At 35.9% G+C, this 18686-nt stretch overlaps 1 protein-coding gene across 38 annotated transcripts in view; it reads left to right on the top strand.

Moving 5' to 3' along the window:
• pot1 (protection of telomeres 1 homolog) overlaps positions 1-18686 on the top strand; it is a 92773-nt gene that overhangs the window by 21792 nt on the left and 52295 nt on the right. For 25 of the 38 annotated variants that reach the window (XM_087310985.1, XM_087310990.1, XM_087310977.1 and 22 more), the window contains 5 exon segments: positions 10734-10841; positions 10937-10975; positions 11642-11747; positions 15150-15280; positions 18307-18597. The exons of 4 other annotated variants lie outside the window; for them this stretch is intronic. In XM_087310985.1, coding sequence (XP_087167111.1) covers positions 10734-10841; positions 10937-10975; positions 11642-11747; positions 15150-15280; positions 18307-18597 — 675 coding nt within the window. 38 annotated transcript variants of the gene reach the window in all.

The following is an 18686-nucleotide window of genomic DNA, read 5'->3' on the forward strand; positions in this document are numbered from 1 at the left end:
GTAAGTTTCGTGAAACAGTTGAGACAGACAGGCGTGCGCTTTGTCTACAACACGAATTCTATTCCTGAACTCAACTGGAAAACCAAAATGTTTCCACACAGATGACTTAAATGTGTCTGGGGGATCTGCAATCTCAGTACTATGTGAAGCAGCCATCCTGCGTCCAGTAGTAAGGAGTGTGATGCTTACTCAAGTCACATGACATAACATGCACTAAAATACTAACTTTAGAATATAATATTTAGAGCAAATTCTCATCGATACTAAAACAATTTAATCAAATATTATAATAAAGATACGTTTAAATTGGTTCAATTAGTTAGAGACAAGTGACGTCAACCTCAACAATGGGCAGCAGGGGGCGTGAGAGTACCGCGGTACGCCACGAGAGTTTCGCGATACGTATCGTGGTTGGTGTATCGCGATATTTCGGTTCGGTTTTAATATCGTTATATATATATATATATATATATATATATATATATATATATATATATATATATATATATATATATATAATGGAATAGTGGAATAACACTGATTTCATCACAGCAAAGTGCATCACAGCAAATGAAAAAAAAATGTTTGGGTGAACAACTGTCAAAACAGAAGCAAAAATATTTTTAGGTGGGTAACGATACACAATCAGCCATGGTTTGGTTCATAGTATTGCAGGCATGCATCTTAAGGAACACTTTTACCTCAATAATAGCAATAATGAAACTTTAATAATAAAAGAGACAAACATAAAACCTGTGTATAAATATTAATAAAGACAGCTGATCTGGGTAAAGTAAAATTTTATATTTCCATAGCAGACTTGTCCAAAATTGTCTCCATTGATATTCTAATACAAGAAGCTGACTTTGTAATATGTAATGTATACAGGGCTCAAAATTGCGACTGTTTTAGTCGCATATGCGGCCGAAATTTTATCTATGCAACCTTAAAATATATTTGGGAGCATTTGTACCGAGTGCATAAAATTGTTGCGTGCGATCGGTTTTCACTGCAAAATGTTCACCGCATGCGCGGATTTAGGTCACATTCACAAGGAATGCATCTTTGCACTTGAAACGCAGCACTCAGGAACAGTTTAAAACTGTTGCCATGTCAACTTGCTGCAGTAAACAAAGTCCGCAATGCTTGCCCTGCCTTCGCTCTCTTTTATTGGCCCACTGCGCTAGAACTGAACGCGAATGGATTAGTTAAAATCAGCTCTCAATCACACACTCAACGCCTTCTCCCTTCAGATGACAGGAGAGCTACAACCGCGAAAATATAAAGCGCTGAAAATAAGATTGACAACACTGTCAGATTTTGTTTTAGAAATCACTTAAAGCTACAAAAAATGGCACATCTGATTACTGATTGTGGTGAATGTTAATTTACAATCTACATTTGTCGAAGAGTGGATGAAAGACTTCCATTGGCTTCAAGTCCGCTTTGAAAATAACTAAAGCATTCACTGTAAAGTCTGAGACGGAATTTTCAGGTAACTGTTTGCCTCATCTACACATTTTAAGCATGAGATGTTCTGTTTAATCCTTAATTTAATCACCAGATGCTTTCAGCTTTGTAGGTTTAAGTAAAAGTTAACACCATGTACACCATCACAAAAGGGCTTGCCCTGACTAAGATTAAACTAATATTGCAGTTAATGAAAAGACCGATATTGCTTTTAAAATTAATGATAATCAAATAATAAGGTATTTGTCAAAAGCATCTGTGCAATATCAGACACCACCCGTTGGAACACTGCACAGTTATCGTTAACAGATTCATTCATGTCAATGCATTCATGTGATTACATAAAACTTAGCAAAGGTGCTCATAATTGGTGGGTGCGACAAAATTTTGTCTGGTTCACGGTGTTGAGCATCAGTTTGGGAAATGTTAGCACCTATTAGTTTTAATTGTGGGGAAAACTGGGTAATTTTCAGATTTTGTTAGCTATTTTCTTCTTCCGGGTTTAAAATGATTTTGGGGCGGGATCAAAATACAACATAGCGCAGAACTGCAAGTGCACAGATGACGCGTCGGATTCTCTTTAGTATACATAGTTTTCTTATCCTATGAGAAGACCCTTCTTCCTAAATATTCATGAGAGCATGTGCTTTCCGAAGACAAAGCAGACCTGGCTGCCAGTGCCAAGCTCAGCTGTGAAATCCTACGTTAATGACTGGGTGAGAAGCACCCTCTGACCCACGGCACACAGTATTTAGTCGTTCATGAAGGGTTGTATGTGTTTGTTTCAATGATCCATGGGGTTTGTTGCATGTTTTTCCCTGCGATACTGTCAGGGCCAATACAGCAAAGTTGTGTGTGCAGCAAGCATTTTTGTCGGGAGAGCAGTACGAGAATTGGAGAATGACAGGCGTTGTCTTTTATCAGGAGTTCGTTCACATTTAGACACATCGCTGTGCTGCTGTGTTCCCCTAAATCCTCCAGATTACCAGCAGGGCTAATGGTTAAAATAGACAGGGCTGAGAGAGGGCAGAGTCTGAATTCAGACCCGAGGATTGAGAGAAAAGTCCTGATTTAGAGTTTATATGAACACTATTATCTTTATAATGATATAAATTGTGGTTATGTGTATAACAAAATGTTGCAGGGCATTAAATTACTGTTTATTTCTTTTTATTTTAATTTTGTAAACTATAAAATCATTGGTCTCCGCATGATTTGTGTCTCATTTTGTATACCGACTGACAGTTGCTCGCTCCCCTCCTTCTCCCCTGCTCTGCTGGCCACGCCCACTCCTGCCTTTTGCTTGCAGAGTTCCACGCCCCCACTATGATGCATCTTTTGAAAAATTTCTGAGGTGGACCTGAACCGAAAGTGGGGGGGGTGTCATGACCCTTTAAAGTTAGGAACAAGAAAAAAAAGGTTATTTTCGAGCCCTGACATTGGTTGAATTTGACATTGGCTGTTGAATGCTAAAGTAGTTCCAGGCTGGTTTTGAATGCATTAAAGTTTAATATCATAATCCAGGATGACTTCAGTTATTTCCATAGACTGTAAAAAAAAATGGATGTAGTGTCCGTGGCATTACCATGGGTTTCTGAAGAGCAGTAACCAAAAATGGGGAAAGAGGCAGAGCTAGAGATGCCTGATTGCATTTTGCTTAGATCAGTGTTTCTTTGTGTGAAATGCTTAACACTTTATTTAATGCGACTCCTTTGTGTTCTGAACCACATTTGCATGGTTGTATACTATATCAGTAATGCGTTTACTGAATTTGGCTTTTGAAATCAGTATTGTAATGCATTTAGCCTCTTGGCATTTTTCTTATTACAATTTTCTTCAGGAGGAAACTCTAATTACGTGCAAAGACTTGCATTTGGATGCCAATGTATGGCAACATTTCAGATAACTGCTCTATAGCCTACAGCTAATCATTTTTTCCGATTCTGGAGTGCTTTAATCTTGTAAGTAAAAACTGTATTTAATAAAGTATCCTAAATAAAACAAATACATTTATGAATAAATTTGGATAATGCCTCATTCACACTAGTAGTGACATTGTAGTTCTGTGAGGCTATTATAACGCTAGTGGGCGTTCCCATCTTAAAGTTGCTTAGTGTTTGCGGTGATATCCACCGAGAATGAATGAGTTTACATGGAAAGTAAACATTGTTCAGAGAAAACATAAAAATGCAAGCTGTACATAAATGCTTATTTACAAAGATGATCAAGAAAAAACTGTGTTCTCTATTAGTACTTTTATTTATCTGCTGCAATGCAGGTCTGTGTAGGTCTACAGCATGGAGAATACAACCGACCTTTGCATAAGCTGAGAAAGTTCGCGTGAGCTCTACTGGTGCTCCTATCGGCTGCTCTTCATTTGCATAAAATTAAGGTTTCTCAGCTTATCTGCATCGCTCAACACGCCCACATTGTCCGAGCCCAGAAGTCATTCACTCCCCCTTGAAATGAATGGTTACTTGTCACTTTGCCGCTGTGAGTCACTTGTAGTGTGAATAAGGCTTCAAGAGCCTCTATTTGCATTATAAAGGGTCATATTTTGGTTTGGGGGCTTCCAACAACAGGCTAATATTCTGCAAGGACAGAATACACATTCATTGTCTTATATGCTTTTATTTTTACCTAATTATCCCAACTGCTCCCATATGATTAGTTTAGCGATTCAGTTGTTAGGGTTAGGGTTCGATGACCCAGTCTGTTGTGATTGGTCGACTAGGTTCAGCATGAGTACAGCTATGTAGTTGCAGAGAGTGTGTGAGAGCCCAATGCAAGATTGCAAAGAAAGCAATGCAGTTAATCACCAGCATATTATTCTTTGTTTAACGCTAAATCCAAGTATATAATTATAGTATAAAATAAAGTATATAATAACAACAACACACATTCAGTATTAATCCACACAGTGGCAAAAGTTGATGGCCTGCGAATCCCACGTTGTAACGTAGGTCATTGTATCAAAAATCAGAAAAAATCACAGGAACAAACACATGACTAGGTTGGCTATACTGTGGTATTGTTTTGAAAATAACAATAACAAATTTAACCCTTTATTCCCCACAGTCGAACCTCCATCTGTCAGTAATAGTCATCTTCGTGTCATGATCAGTCCCGTGATCCCCCACGCTCCGATAGTGTCTGTAGTAAAAGGCACGTTCACATCTTACTGGATCTGGTACTACATATTTGGTGATGTACCGTGTTGATGTCAACACATTCAGGCATGAGATCCAAACCCAATACGATTTATTTATTTATTCAACTCTGAGTCAACTATTTCGTTAAAGATTTAATCCTCAGCTGGATGTTTTCATTCACTTAGTGCTGTGTTACTCCATAGAAGATCATTTTCAAAAACCCTAATAGGGGCTCTTAAAGAATATCACTGGGAAAATGGAGACCAGAATTGAATGGTTTATGAGCACAATTAATTGCACAGCATGCGATATAATTTGCTAATTGCAAGAACTTATCCCAAAGGCAATCAACCTTGTAAAGCCACATATACCAAAACCACAAATATGACAGATATGCCAAGTTCAGAGGCTGGAATGAGATAAGGTGACATGACAATGCACAGCAAGGACTTGTCACTCAAGTGGTACCCCCTTAATTATGCAGCATTTTAAGGCTTAATTTAAATTAAGTGGATGAGTTATAAAACTAATTCACCCTCCTCTCAGTTGTCATAAAGGGTAATGCTATCTATATACATCAAAAACATTTTCGTACCAGCATGTAAACACATTTTGTTGGATGTAAACACCTTTGTTTCTCCAGTAAAATTTTGGCATTTTAACATTGGAGTCAATGGAAATGTGCTCTGTTTTGGAGCCAGTGGTCAGTGGCAGTCAATTAATTGCAGTTTCAGTCAATTCCATATTAGCTTCATGAGTCAGAGCAGGAGGTTGCCTCTTGGTTATTTCACAGCCAAAAAAAAAAAAAATGAGATGAGATTAATGAGTAAGAAGCTAGTACCATACACGGGAGCAATTTGATAACTTAAACCTGACAAACGTCTTGTATGTATATATTTTTATTTGTAGACATGAGTTTTTGCAGTATATTTGGTTTAAATTGATTCATACTGTCCTTTTGAGTATATCATGATGTACAGAAACGTTTTGTGTAGAGTTAGATTAGTTTGAAAGAGAATGTTTGAAAGAGGCAATAAAAAGAATCCAGCATGAATGCACTGTCAAATCTACAGAAAATAGTTCTGCCTGAGTTTACTTTCTTTGAAAACAGGTCATCTGATGTAACTTCATTTGTGTGAAGATGGTTTGAGAGGGCGCAAAAGCACTGCAATGGCAAAGCCAGTATTTTTCTGCTTTTTTTTCCAGCAACACAATGGTCACCGCTAAGATCAGCTCCCCGCTGACAGACAATGACTTTCAGGGAGGAAATCGGCTTTGAGAGACATGCTTTCAGTCAGAACTCTGCCGTTTACTCCATAAGGATCCTCCTTTGTGACATTCGCCAAAATTATCTGATGCTCACTGGAGGAAAATGCCATGTCACCATTCACTTTTCCAGGAATGGTTTGAACTTTGGTTCTGAGTCTTCCTTTTCTTTAAGTTGGAGATGAAACATGTTGTGTTTCAATGGTGGTTGTAGTTGTCATGAGCATTTCATTGTACAATTCAACAAAACGTTCTTTGTGAAGTGCAGTGTGACAAGCAGCCTCCACTTTTCTTTGTTGTTGTCTGGAGCTTTTTCGAAGATTATAAAACTGCCATTTGGCATTAATGATAGCAAGTCTTAAAGAAAGTGGCACAAGATAAATCTTTGGATTTGTTCCTTATTATGATGCTTGTTATTAGCCTCTCATTATGAAGCTAAACATTTTATATATCTTTGAGGAAGGGTTGAAGTCTTACTATTGAAGTCAGAATGATTAGCCTTCCCCATTTATTAGCCCCCTGCATATTTTTCCCCAATTTGTTTATATGTTTAACGGAAAGAACATTCTAAACATAATAGTTTTAATAACTAATCTTTAGTAACTGATGTCTTATATCTTTACCATGATGACTGTAAGATTTTTTTTTGCTAGTTACTAGTACTCAAATAAATAAATATAGCAGGCTTAACTAGGTTAATTAGATTAACAAGCGAAGTTAGTGTAATTAGGCAACTCATTGAATAACAGTGGTTTGTTCTGTAGACATCCAAATAAAATAAATATTGCTTAAAGGTGACATATACCAGTTCTCACAGATTTAAAAAATATACTTGCGGTGAGAGCCAAATTGAAACACATCATTTACCCAAATCAAAAAATTAGTTAACTATATGCAACAAGCAATACATAATTAAATTTATTACAATAATTGTATTTATTATACACTGTTTCTTTTCAATGGGTTAACAAAAACTTCTAAAATTTCTCTTTTATGCTATTCAGGAGCCATGTGCACATAATTTCTTTCTTTCTTTCTTTCTTTCTTTCTTTCTTTCTTTCTTTCTTTCTTTCTTTCTTTCTTTCTTTAAAGCAAAGTTTAAAGCAAACTTGAATGCCAAATAATTTTAGATAATATGTTTATAAAATAGCCTATGTAATATATTAACATCATCAAGTTAATAATCATAATCATAATAATAATAATTAGCAAATCAGAAATATATGACAGAAAAAGGAATAAAAATAGACAATATCTCTAAAAAATTATTTATAATTACAAGAATAAAACCTGTAGATTATTTAAATAAGACCAATGCATTGATCAACCATTACTAATGGTGTACATATATTTTGCATCCAGTTTAGACTAGTCATTTCATTCTCTTTGAGTATAAAGTTTTTCTGAGTAATTTAGAAATAAGTTTCTACATACATAGTAGATGAAATATACACTTAAAATAACTAAGGAAGGAAAATGATCACTGTTGTATCACTAGAAAACTTTTGGCTTATAAAACACAGTCTAAAGCATGCATATTAATGATTTCAGAGTATTTTTATTATCTCAGAGCTGAAAATGAGTCGTGTTCTCTTGATGATGTCAGCTGCTTGTCAAGTCCAGATAAATAACCTAAAGTAGGCAGGCATGCATGCAAATCCGAAGGCCATGGCCCGTGATTTTCATCACAGTTTGGCCCCGTTTACACTAGTGCGTTTTAGTTTGAAAACGCATAAGTTTTGCTACGGTTACGCCATCCGTCCACACTACGCCGGAGTTCTCGAGCACCGAAAACGGAGCTTTTTGAAAACGCTGGAAAGGCCGTTTTCATTCTAAAACGCTGCTGCTCCGTCTCAGTGTGGATGGGGAAAGACGGAGACATCTGAAAACGGAGGGCGGGGCTGCAAACGTTCGCCTATCTGATTGGGGCTTTTCCTCAATATTAAGTAGCCCACACACAGTTCAGTCTCGCATCCTCTTCTTGTAAGTTCAGACTTCGCAAGTTTGATCAAGGCTGCAGTCTCCCCCTTCTCAGTTTGATATGGAAAACATACCGAGGACACGGGTAAATCTTCAAAGGGAACAGTGTACTTTATAACTTCATTCACACCACCTTGGCTACGTTGTTTCACTTTCTCAACAATAAAATGTAAACATGATTTAAGGAACTGCCTATTTTCTTTTTAATATTAGCAACTTAACAGACAGCAGAAATGTTGAGGCGTCGTGCTGCATATATGAGCGTCATCTTCACTGTTTGGATATTTATAACAAAACGGAGCCGATAACAACTGTCTCCTTTCAATTTCAGTGAAAATACGAAACGCACCCTCTCTTTTGCTGAATATCAGTTTTAATAATCAATAATTATAAAAGTATAACATACAATAAGTTTATACATTGTAGGAAATTAAGGCAAGCGATCAGTCAATGTACCTGGATTAATCATTAACTTATCTTTGCGCTTAACCAAAACATGTTACCCGTGAACAAGTAACTTAATAGATTCCAATGATCAAAGTCAGGGAATTGGCCTATGTTGTTAGATAAAGACAACAACATGAATGAAATATCACGTTTAGCAAATATAGTGAGATTAGATCCAGCGGGAGATGCTTGATGAGCAGTCCGACAAGCAGAGCTCTCATCTGGGTAGAAATGCTGGAGCGCTTGCCCGAGAGTGTGTGTGTGGTCACGTGATGTGCGTTTTCAGCGTTTTGGTGTGGACGGAGAGCAGTTCAGAAACGCTGGGTAAAACGTGAGTGTGGACGCGGATCGTTTTCATTCTACAACGCCGTTTTAAATCTAAAACGCACTAGTGTAAACGGGGCCTTTGTTTTGTCTTCTCATTGGCCTGTTGTTCACCGGGATTTGTACACTCTTAGGGCCCTATCGTTTGCGCTATGTTGTTTAAATGGCAAATCTATTTGTGTCCTATTGTGGACTCATGTGTGTGCCGTCTAGAAAGGAGGTGTGTTAAGTTGCATTATTGGTGCGGTGCTATTTTGAGGAACTAAAGTATACTGCGCAATTGACAAGCTTCTGTTCTAAAGTCCAGAGCAGAGCACATTAGTTGTGCGCCTTAAATGTATATACATTGCTTAATACACACAGGATACACAGCAATACGTAAATATCTTTACTAATGAAAAATAATTAAAGGATTAAAATATTAAAAAAATTATTATTTTCTACATAATTATAAAAACCACTGTCTCCATGCCGTCTTCATCTCGGGGGGCTTTTTCAGTTTATTTATGACAATTTATTTTTGTATAATGTTATTATAATTAGTACTATTATTTGTTATATGCACATTTATATTTGTTTTAATAAAAAAAAAGCTTAGATTTGTCCACCTTTTGGGTTTTTGACCATATGGGGCAAAGGGAGTGTGTTGGAATATAACTACATATATTACCCCACTTCGTTATTATTGTTTCATTCGTTTGCTAAAAATTAGAACTGAATTTAGAAATAGTTTTGAAATAAATCTTGGCGGTTAATAATCAAAATTAATTATGTAAGCTAATGAATGTCTTCTGTGGAATGCATACAACACCATTTCCTCATCCACGAATGTAATGGAGTAAAGTAAAGAGAAAGTAAAGAGGCCGAATGGAGAATGCAATTTTTTTACCTCGTGCTGCAGATGGTCTGTTTAACTGTGTTCTCGCTACTGAAGTGTTTAATTTTTTTTCCATGTGCAACGTCCGCCATGTCAGTAACAAATGCACCATGGCATGATGCAACTGACTCCTAAAGATAAGATTCTTATGGTTCAATGCACATTATTCTCAAAATACACCCATACTGTAAGCACAACCCTGTTAGATCATGCTTAAAATTTACATGAAAACATGGAAACAGTGGTGTCTGAGGCTCACAGAATGCCCACTTTCATATCCACTTGTTAAGTGTGACGTCACGTGGATCTGCTTTCGGGTCAAAGTGCCATAAGAAACTGAATGGGGAGCTTCATCAATTGCTAATAATAAATTTTTACAAGCTGATCTACAACTTTCAAAAATCACGATCGCAATATATATCCATGCCTAATATCAGATGGCCAGAAAGTTATTTATTTTTTGTTAAATTGTTAAAACGATGTTCATGATGCAGCAAGTCCAGAGATTGATGACCATAGTTTTATATTAAATTCACTTTTTTTTTTTTACACTTTAATGTGTGATATGCAAACGATGCGTGATAAATGAATATTTTCTTAATTCAAATGAGTAGCGGCTCAGACCCTGGGTATTCCATACCTCACTGATATGTTACAACTCAACAAGCAGATACTGATCTTTTATTATTCTACTGTGCCTCAGTGTACCCAGATTTTCATTACAGGGCACCTTTAAGAGGGCTAATGATAAAAATGCCTTGCTCTGTTAAACATCATTTGGGAAATATTTCAAAAAAAATAAATAAATCACAGGGGGGCTAATGATTTTGACTTTATCTGTATATGTTTTTAAATAAGAATAAACCTTCTGGCCCAAAGTACAAAATTGATCATATTTTAATTTGTTCTTCCAGAGATTTCTTAGTCTATTCCTTTCAAGTTTATTACAATTGGCAATGCAAGGATTGCAAGATTAATTATTAGTATTGAATAATACTAATAATAAAATCATGTGGCTTGATGTGATACTGTTATGTTTATTTAAAGTTTTTGCCTGTTAGGTAATAAATAGGAATATAAAATGTTCTAAACTTGATCTAAAGAGAATAACAAAAGAAATAAAGGCCAGATCTGTTTATTATATATTTTAAAAATCAGCCATTTGTATTGTTTGTGCATTACATCAATTAAATTGTTTAACTTTTTATTCTTTTTAGGACATTGTACTGTTAACAAACTTTACAATCAGCAAATCTCCAACTTTTCTCAGAGACAAACTACATCCTTGTCAGCTGGAGATGGATAACAAAGATGCCTGTGTCTATGTGAGTCTCATCTGCTTGCATTTTAAAATCTGCACCATCCTTTTTGAACTTGGCTTTTCTTACTTCAATTTATCATATGTGTTTGTGTTTGAAAGGTATGTCCCTTGGCTATCCCTGGTCCTTCTAGTTCAGAGGTGCAGTATGCATTACTATTCGTGTGGATATTAGAGACAAGTCTCTTCCAGTCTATCGTAATACCATATATGCAGTTTATCCCTCAGAGATCAAGGAGATTCTTTATCTAAATTGGCTTCCGTCTTCAGGAATTTGTCTCTGTCGGATTGTGTGAATGGTTATTCCTTCACTTCTGTACAGCTTCCTTTTTAATTTGCCATCCTCTTTTTAGATTTGCTTGGGCCTGATCAAGTGCTTCAAACAGTACATGCCTCCAGGCACAATCAGTCTAGACTAAAGTCAGAGCAACAACGCATTTATTGGCAGTGAAAAATGGGATTTTTAAGCTTTATAGCCAGCTTTTGTTGCGTAATGTGTATTGAAAATGATTTAATTTTAACCAAGAAAAGTTGGGCATTTAAAATGAGAAGAAGTAGCTGCTAATTGAGACAACAGAACATATTATCTTGAATAAGGTGATATATTATAAATTTGGTTTAATTATTGCAACGTGCTAAAGTACAATTATTCCATTGTGTTCTGTTTGTGGTAATAAACATGGAATAAATGCTGTAATTTTACTTTTATTGTTATTTGTAATTATTGTTGTTAATATCATTTTTTTTGCTGTCAGCTTGTTTTTAACCATGAACTCTGCGTTAATGGCAATAATCCTCTTTCTCTAGGCCAAATACGTTTATGTTCCTCTAAACAAATTGAAGTCCAAAACTTTGGTGAACGTTTATGGAGTGGTGACTTTTTTCAAACAACCTTTCCCCTCTAAAGGTTCAGGTCAGTGGATTTTCTTTATCCCTGCAAGGCTTTTATAGCCTCTTCTATTGTGATTTGAGACCTCTGGAGAGTGAGGCCAGAGGAACGATAAATTTCTAAACTACCTTCAGGAACAGTGAAATAGCCATCAAAATAGAGAAAGCATGAATGGATATCAATGTAGTTCAACCTATTACTCAAGGTTTGTTTGTATAAGTCTTTGTCCTTTATAGATTAGCATTTCAAAGACCACCAAAACAAAACTCTGATCTTCTCCTGTGCTGCTGGTAACGAGTTCTTTTTTCTCTCTCTCTCTCTCTACAGTGTTGATAATAAGACGATTTACAATTATCATATTAATTTCAAGAAATGTTGATGGCAACCACTATTTGGCAAACCACTCTCTAATGGTTCATAAACATACATATGTAATAGGGCTGGGCAATTTGGCCTAAAATCTAAATCTCAATTAATCGAACACTTTAACTCGATTACCATCAATTTAGTAGAATTTTTTTGCCCTTTTCATTCACTGACAAATTTTGTACAGTAAATATGCTCTCATATTACAAGTGAGAGATTTTTGAATGAGAAATGCATTACTTAATGTGGTGTCTGAGGCCCCGTTTACACTAGTGCGTTTTAGTTTTAAAACGGCGTTGTAGAATGAAAACGATCCGCGTCCACACTCGCGTTTTACCCAGCGTTTCTGAACTGCTCTCCGTCCACACCAAAACGCTGAAAACGCACATCACGTGACCACACACACACACTTTGGCAATCGCTGGAGCCCATCTACCCAGATGAGAGCTCTGCTAGTCGGACTTCTCATCAAGCATCTCCCGCTGGATCTAATCTCACTATATTTATTAAACGTGATATTTCATTCATCTTGTTGTCTTTATCTAACGACATATTCCCTGACTTTGGTCATTGGAATCTATTACTTGTTCTCAGGTAACGTGTTTTGGCTGAGCGCAAAGATAAGTTAATGATTAATGTAAGCACGTAGCCTACATTCTGTATATTGACTGATCGCTTGCCTTTATTTCCTATAATGTATAAACTTAATGTATGTTATACTTTTATAATGGCCATTATCGATTATTAAAACTGATATTCAGCAAAAGAGAGGGTATGTTTCGTATTTTCACTGAAATTGAAAGGAGACAGTTGTTATCGGCTCCGTTTTGTTATAAATATGCACACAGTGAAGATGACGCTCATGCAGCACGACGCTTCAACATTTCTGCTGTCTGTTTAGTTGTTAATATTAAAATAAAAATAGGCAGTTCCTTATATCAAGTTTACATTTTATTGTTGAGAAAGTGAAACAACGTAGCCAAGGTGATGTGAATGAAGTTATAAAGTACACTGTTCCCTGTGAAGATTGTCCTCGGTATGTTTTCCATATCAAACTGAGAAGAAGAGATGCAGCCTTGATCAAACTTGCGAAGTCTGAACTTACACGGAGAAGATTCAGGACTGAACTGTGTGTTAGGCTACTTAATATTGAGGAAAAGCCCCAATCAGAGAGGCGAATGTCTGCAGCCCCGCCTCTGTTTTCAGATGTCTCCGTCTTTCCCCATCCACACTGAGACGGAGCAGCAGCGTTTTAGAATGAAAACGGCCTCTCCAGCGTTTTCGAAACGCTCCGTTTTCGGCGCTCGAGAACTCCGGCGTAGTGTGGACGGATGGCGTAACCGTAGCAAAACTTATGCGTTTTCAAACTAAAACGCATTAGTGTAAACGGGGCCTGAATAACACTGTTGAGAACCGGTAACTGTACTATGGAGTGGATTTTGAGTGGCCACTGTGATCAGATACTATATCAAAGTTGTCGACCCGGGGTGTTTCAGACTGCACCAACAATGCTAAGGACTGGGTGGGTGGGGTATAATTACGTGAGTTTTGCTGGGAGCAATAACAAAACGGGAGGGTGATGGAAGATGGCTCTGAAATACGGGAGACTCTTGGGGAAAATGGGAGTGTTGGCAGGTATAAGCATAGGGGTTCTCAACCGTCCGCCATATTCGGTATATCATGCTCTGTGTTTGTTATAAGTCATCTGTGCTCAATGCTCAGTTGTTGTATCGAAATCTCACATCGAGGACAAATCTGACCCCCCTTCGGGTGACTGCGTATAACACAGCGCCTATGAATTAAAGTCAAGAAAAATAGAAACATTGTCTGATTGACAAGCAGCACCTAAATGTGTTCAAAGGAATTTAAGATGCCAAATGGGACAAATTTACTCTGCATTTTAAAAAGTAAACCATTCTATCTGTATTTAGCTTATACTTAAATGATGGCTTTGAAGTGCTAAAATATCTCTCAAAACGCTTTTTCCGACATTACATATTTGTACAAATGTACATTACTGTAACACATTTTATGCAGTTCTGCTGGTTTTAGTTCTCAGTTCTTTCATTTTATTTGTACTTAAAATATTTATTTTACTTGCTTTATGCAACAGTCAAGTTGCCTATTAATCTGCCATGGGAAGAAAAAGTAATCATTTATTTTTGGCAATTAAATTTTTGTAAAATTGTGAATATAGGGTTATATAATACCCTTGCAATATTAAAAGAATAGCTTTTTTTGCATTGAGTAGGCTATTCAGTTCATCAAGTCAGTTCAAAGTTTCATAAAGTTTTTAAAATAAAATCAGTTGTTCACTGTATAAAAATTAACATTTTGAAATATTTATATTTATCAGCCTATATATAACAGTTATCAGCCTCCAAATCTTAAGAGCTATCGGTTATCGATATCGGAAAAAACTCCATATCTCTAGTAAAAAAAATAATTTTAATAAAATGGAAAATATGCCATCTCAAGGCATCTCTGGAGCAACTTCCAATTATTGTCAAGGTAGTGCAAAGTAAGGCTCTGGAATGGGTCCATTGCCTTGCTCTACGTAATGTCGTGATGTTTAATTACATTTTTTTAAGAGGTGCACATCACGTGGGTTATGCGACTGCACAAAGGCTCCGCTGAACCATTCGCGTGTGCTTGATGCAGAATAATAAACCAGCCTTAAAGGAGTGGGGTCACATGACTCCACACGCGATAGGGAATGTATTTGGAAAAAAAACGACCTGAAAAAATTTGATTGATTATAGGTTTTGTATGTTGATTTTGATCACTTTTGGATTAATCGCCCAGCCCTAATATGTAAATACATTCATATTTCATATAAACCTTTTATATAGTCCTTTAACTATTGCCAGTCTTGTAATGGTAAACATTTCTTAGGCATGAGTGAAGAAACATTAAAGTGTTTTAAGTGTTACTTCTGCTATCATTTGTATTAAAAAACAGTTGTTTAATCCTTGTCTGTAATTGGTTATTTGGCATAGCCATAGGCATATTTCCTCACACTAGAGATTTTCTAATCTCCAACTCATTATTTGTCACTAGATTACTGCACCACACTAAAGATCACAGATCAGTCAGATGTTAAAGTGATCTGCACCATCTTCTGTAAAAAGCTGGAGGATCACCCACTCATCTTCAGAGTTGGTGACATTATCAGACTGCACAGATTCAAGGTGAGGAGATTTGACCTCCTTATTCATTCTTTATGATATGAAAATTGGCTTCATTCATGTTATCTTTAAACTGAGAGGTGCAGTTCAGGTCCTTTACAATGACCTTCCTGCAAATTGAACCATGATTAAAGACACTTGACCACTAGAAATATACTTTAAGCTGACCTTAAATGTCCAAAGAGTTTTAGTGTTAAACATATCTTAAGTGTTGCAAAAATATAAATCCAATGTAATTTAAACATCCACTCAAATGTATTGCTAAAATATATATATATAAATATATATATATATATATATATATATATATATATATATATATATATATATATATATATAAACACTGTTGGGAGGCGTGCCTTAGGGTCCCACCAGTGACGATATACAGCCACATCACACTTCTACTAGTGTAATATTTCATTTAAACACCAGTTTGATGACATAATCATGTATATAAAAAAGATAATCAAACACGGATAGTCTAAAAATCCTTCTTCACATCTTTAGCAGACGTCAGAACAGCAGAAAACGGTGCTACTGCACACAAGTCACTTTAGAGCTAGTATTTAAATGATTCTCTAGCGTAATATCCAAAGTAATGACAAAATATGGAATTTTGCTGACATTTAAAGATTAAAAGGCTGAATGGCATGAAATGCCACCAGTCTACAGAGATTTCCCAGTATTTCAGTGTTGCAGTCGGGGGACTACAATGAGTATCTCCGAAAAAAGCAAATGCAGCGCCAACACTATCAGATTAATTTTGTGTTTGCAATAAGGAAAACTGCTAAGCACATTTTGAAGAATGTTAAAAAACTGTAATCATTGACTTCCATAGTAGTTGTTTTTCCTACTATGGAGTCAATAGTTACAGGTTTTCAGCTTTCTTCATATAAAGCTATTTTCTCCTTTTGTGTTCAACAGAAGAAAGAGACTCATAAAGGTTTAGAATCACCTGAAAGTGAGCAAATAATTGTTCCTTTAATTGCCAAATCCCGTTAATTGGATTTCATTCATTCATTTGTTTGTTCGTTCGTCCGTTAATTCGCTCGCTCGCTCACTTGCTTGTTCGTTCATTGGTTCGTTCGTTCATTTTTTAATTTTTCTTCAGCTTAGTCCCTTTATTCACCAGGAGTTACTACAGTGGAATGAACTTCCAACTTATCCAACATACATTCACATACGGATACCCTTCCAGTTCACAGTACTGGGAAACACCCATATGCTCTCACATGCACACAGATACACCATGGACAATTTTAACTGGCCCAGCCAGCCACTGTGTCGCCCTAATTGGATAGCATAGATATGGTGTTGTAATGAATGATGTGCACAACAAGCGTAACAGGCTAATGATGATCCGTAAAGCTTCAGAAATTACCAGTTAATTTCAAAATTCTTCCACTGTCAAGTGGTATTGGACAATATTTATTCTGATTTAATGCCTTTTGTTTTAGAAAGAATTTCATTCCTATTGAAACTAAAAAGGTCCATATAAACATAAAGTTGCTTTGTGTATTAGCTGTCATTTTATCTAGTATTGTGATTACCTTTAAATTTTTTTCTGACTGTGAAACTAGTTTGAGTAGAAAATGTCAAAGCACATGTGCAAAAAATTGTGTGCATTCATTTGAATATCACATTACATGCGATGTATGGATTCTGATAAAAAAAAAATAACACAAAAAGTGTACAAGCTTTTAAAGTTGAGGAGATACAGAGTGTATATGCCCACACATGAAACAACTAGGGCTGCTTGATTTTGGAAAAAATCATAATCACGATTATTTCAATCATAATTGTATTCACGATTATTTAAAACAATTATCAGTTGAAGTCAAAATTATCACTTATTATTAGCGCTCCTGAGAATGAAAAAAATATATATATTATTTCCCAAATGATGTTTAACAGAATAAGGAATTTTAACAGTATTTCCTCTAATATTTTTTTCTTCTGGAGAAAGACTTATTTGTTTTATTTTTGCTAGAATAAAAACAGGTTGAAATATTTTAAAACCTATTTTAAGGTCAATATTTTTAGCCCCCTTAAGCAATATATTTTTGATTGTCTGCAGAAGAAACTACTGTTAAAATGACTTGCCTAATTACACTATATAAGCCTTTGAATCGCACATTGAATCTGAATGCTTGCATTCTGAAAAATATCTAGTAAAATATTATCTACTGTCTTCATAGCAAAGATAAAAGAAATCAGTTATTAGAAATGAGTGATTAAAACTAGTATGTTCAGAAATAAGTAAAAAAAAAAAGTATTCTTTCCATTAAACAGAAATTGGGGAGGAAAATGGTTGCTAATAATCAGGAGGTTCTAATAATTCTGACTTCAACTGCATATATACAGTCGTTTTCCTCCCTGCAAAGGAAAGAGAAATAAATACAATAGAACAAAAATATGAAACAAACTAAGCATCTTCACTTTAAGAAAAACACTTTAGCTACAAAAGTCCTTCAGTCAAGAGCAGTGAGGGATTTTCTCCTTGTTGTTTGATTAATGATAAAAACAGGCGGCAGCAGGAATATCGTAACTTTAATGGTTTCTCTTTCTTTTGAATCTCAGCTCGTTTGTTTATTACACAAATGAGGGTTTATATAAAAAATCACAAAAGACCATGTTTTGACACCTATTTGATCATTAAAGCGTTCACGTTAAGATGACTTTAGATGTGTGCGCTCTGCTCGTCTCAGTGTGCGAATAAGACCGAATGCTGACCGCATGCGTGCCGCACACACAGAAGCATGAGGTCTTTTCACGCTTTTAAGAGCAATGAATGTGTACAACTGAAAAGGGGGCAGTATATGATGCAATAATCGTTTATCTCAATTAATGCTTTTTCATAATCGTTAGAAGCCAAAATCGAAATTAAAATCGGATTTTCGATTAATTGCACAGCCCTAGAAACAACAAAACAAAAAAAAAAAAACAATACTTTGGTTTATGGAGTGATTTATGAAGTGGTATCTTCTATTGGAGTTAGCTAAGAATATTTTTTTTATGTTTTCTCCCAGGCAGAAGCATTCAGAGACTCCATTACACTCATAAACACATTCGGTTGGTCTACAGTCACATTCAATGGAATTATTGACAGCCCAATTGTCCCCCGTACCTCAAGCAAATCATTTTTCTATGGAGAAGCCGATAAGCGCAGAGTTCAGGAGCTTCGCCAGTGGGCTGCCAACCAGTCTTTATGCAGTGACCTTAACACCTCCCTATCTTCGGTACAGCCCCACATGTACTTTGATTTTACCTGCCAGTTGCTGGCCAAGGCTGTCATGCATAGTGGATGTATCCTTTTGAAGGTGCTTTCTTCTTTTTTAACTTTCAATGTTATCGTAATCTTCAAAATAATCAATTTTCAAATCCAGTTTGTGTGACTAACAATTACCCA

This window comes from Danio rerio, chromosome 25 (genome assembly GCF_052040795.2).
Source record: "Danio rerio strain M-AB ecotype USA chromosome 25, GRCz13ab, whole genome shotgun sequence".
In the NCBI taxonomy this organism is placed as follows: domain Eukaryota; kingdom Metazoa; phylum Chordata; class Actinopteri; order Cypriniformes; family Danionidae; genus Danio; species Danio rerio.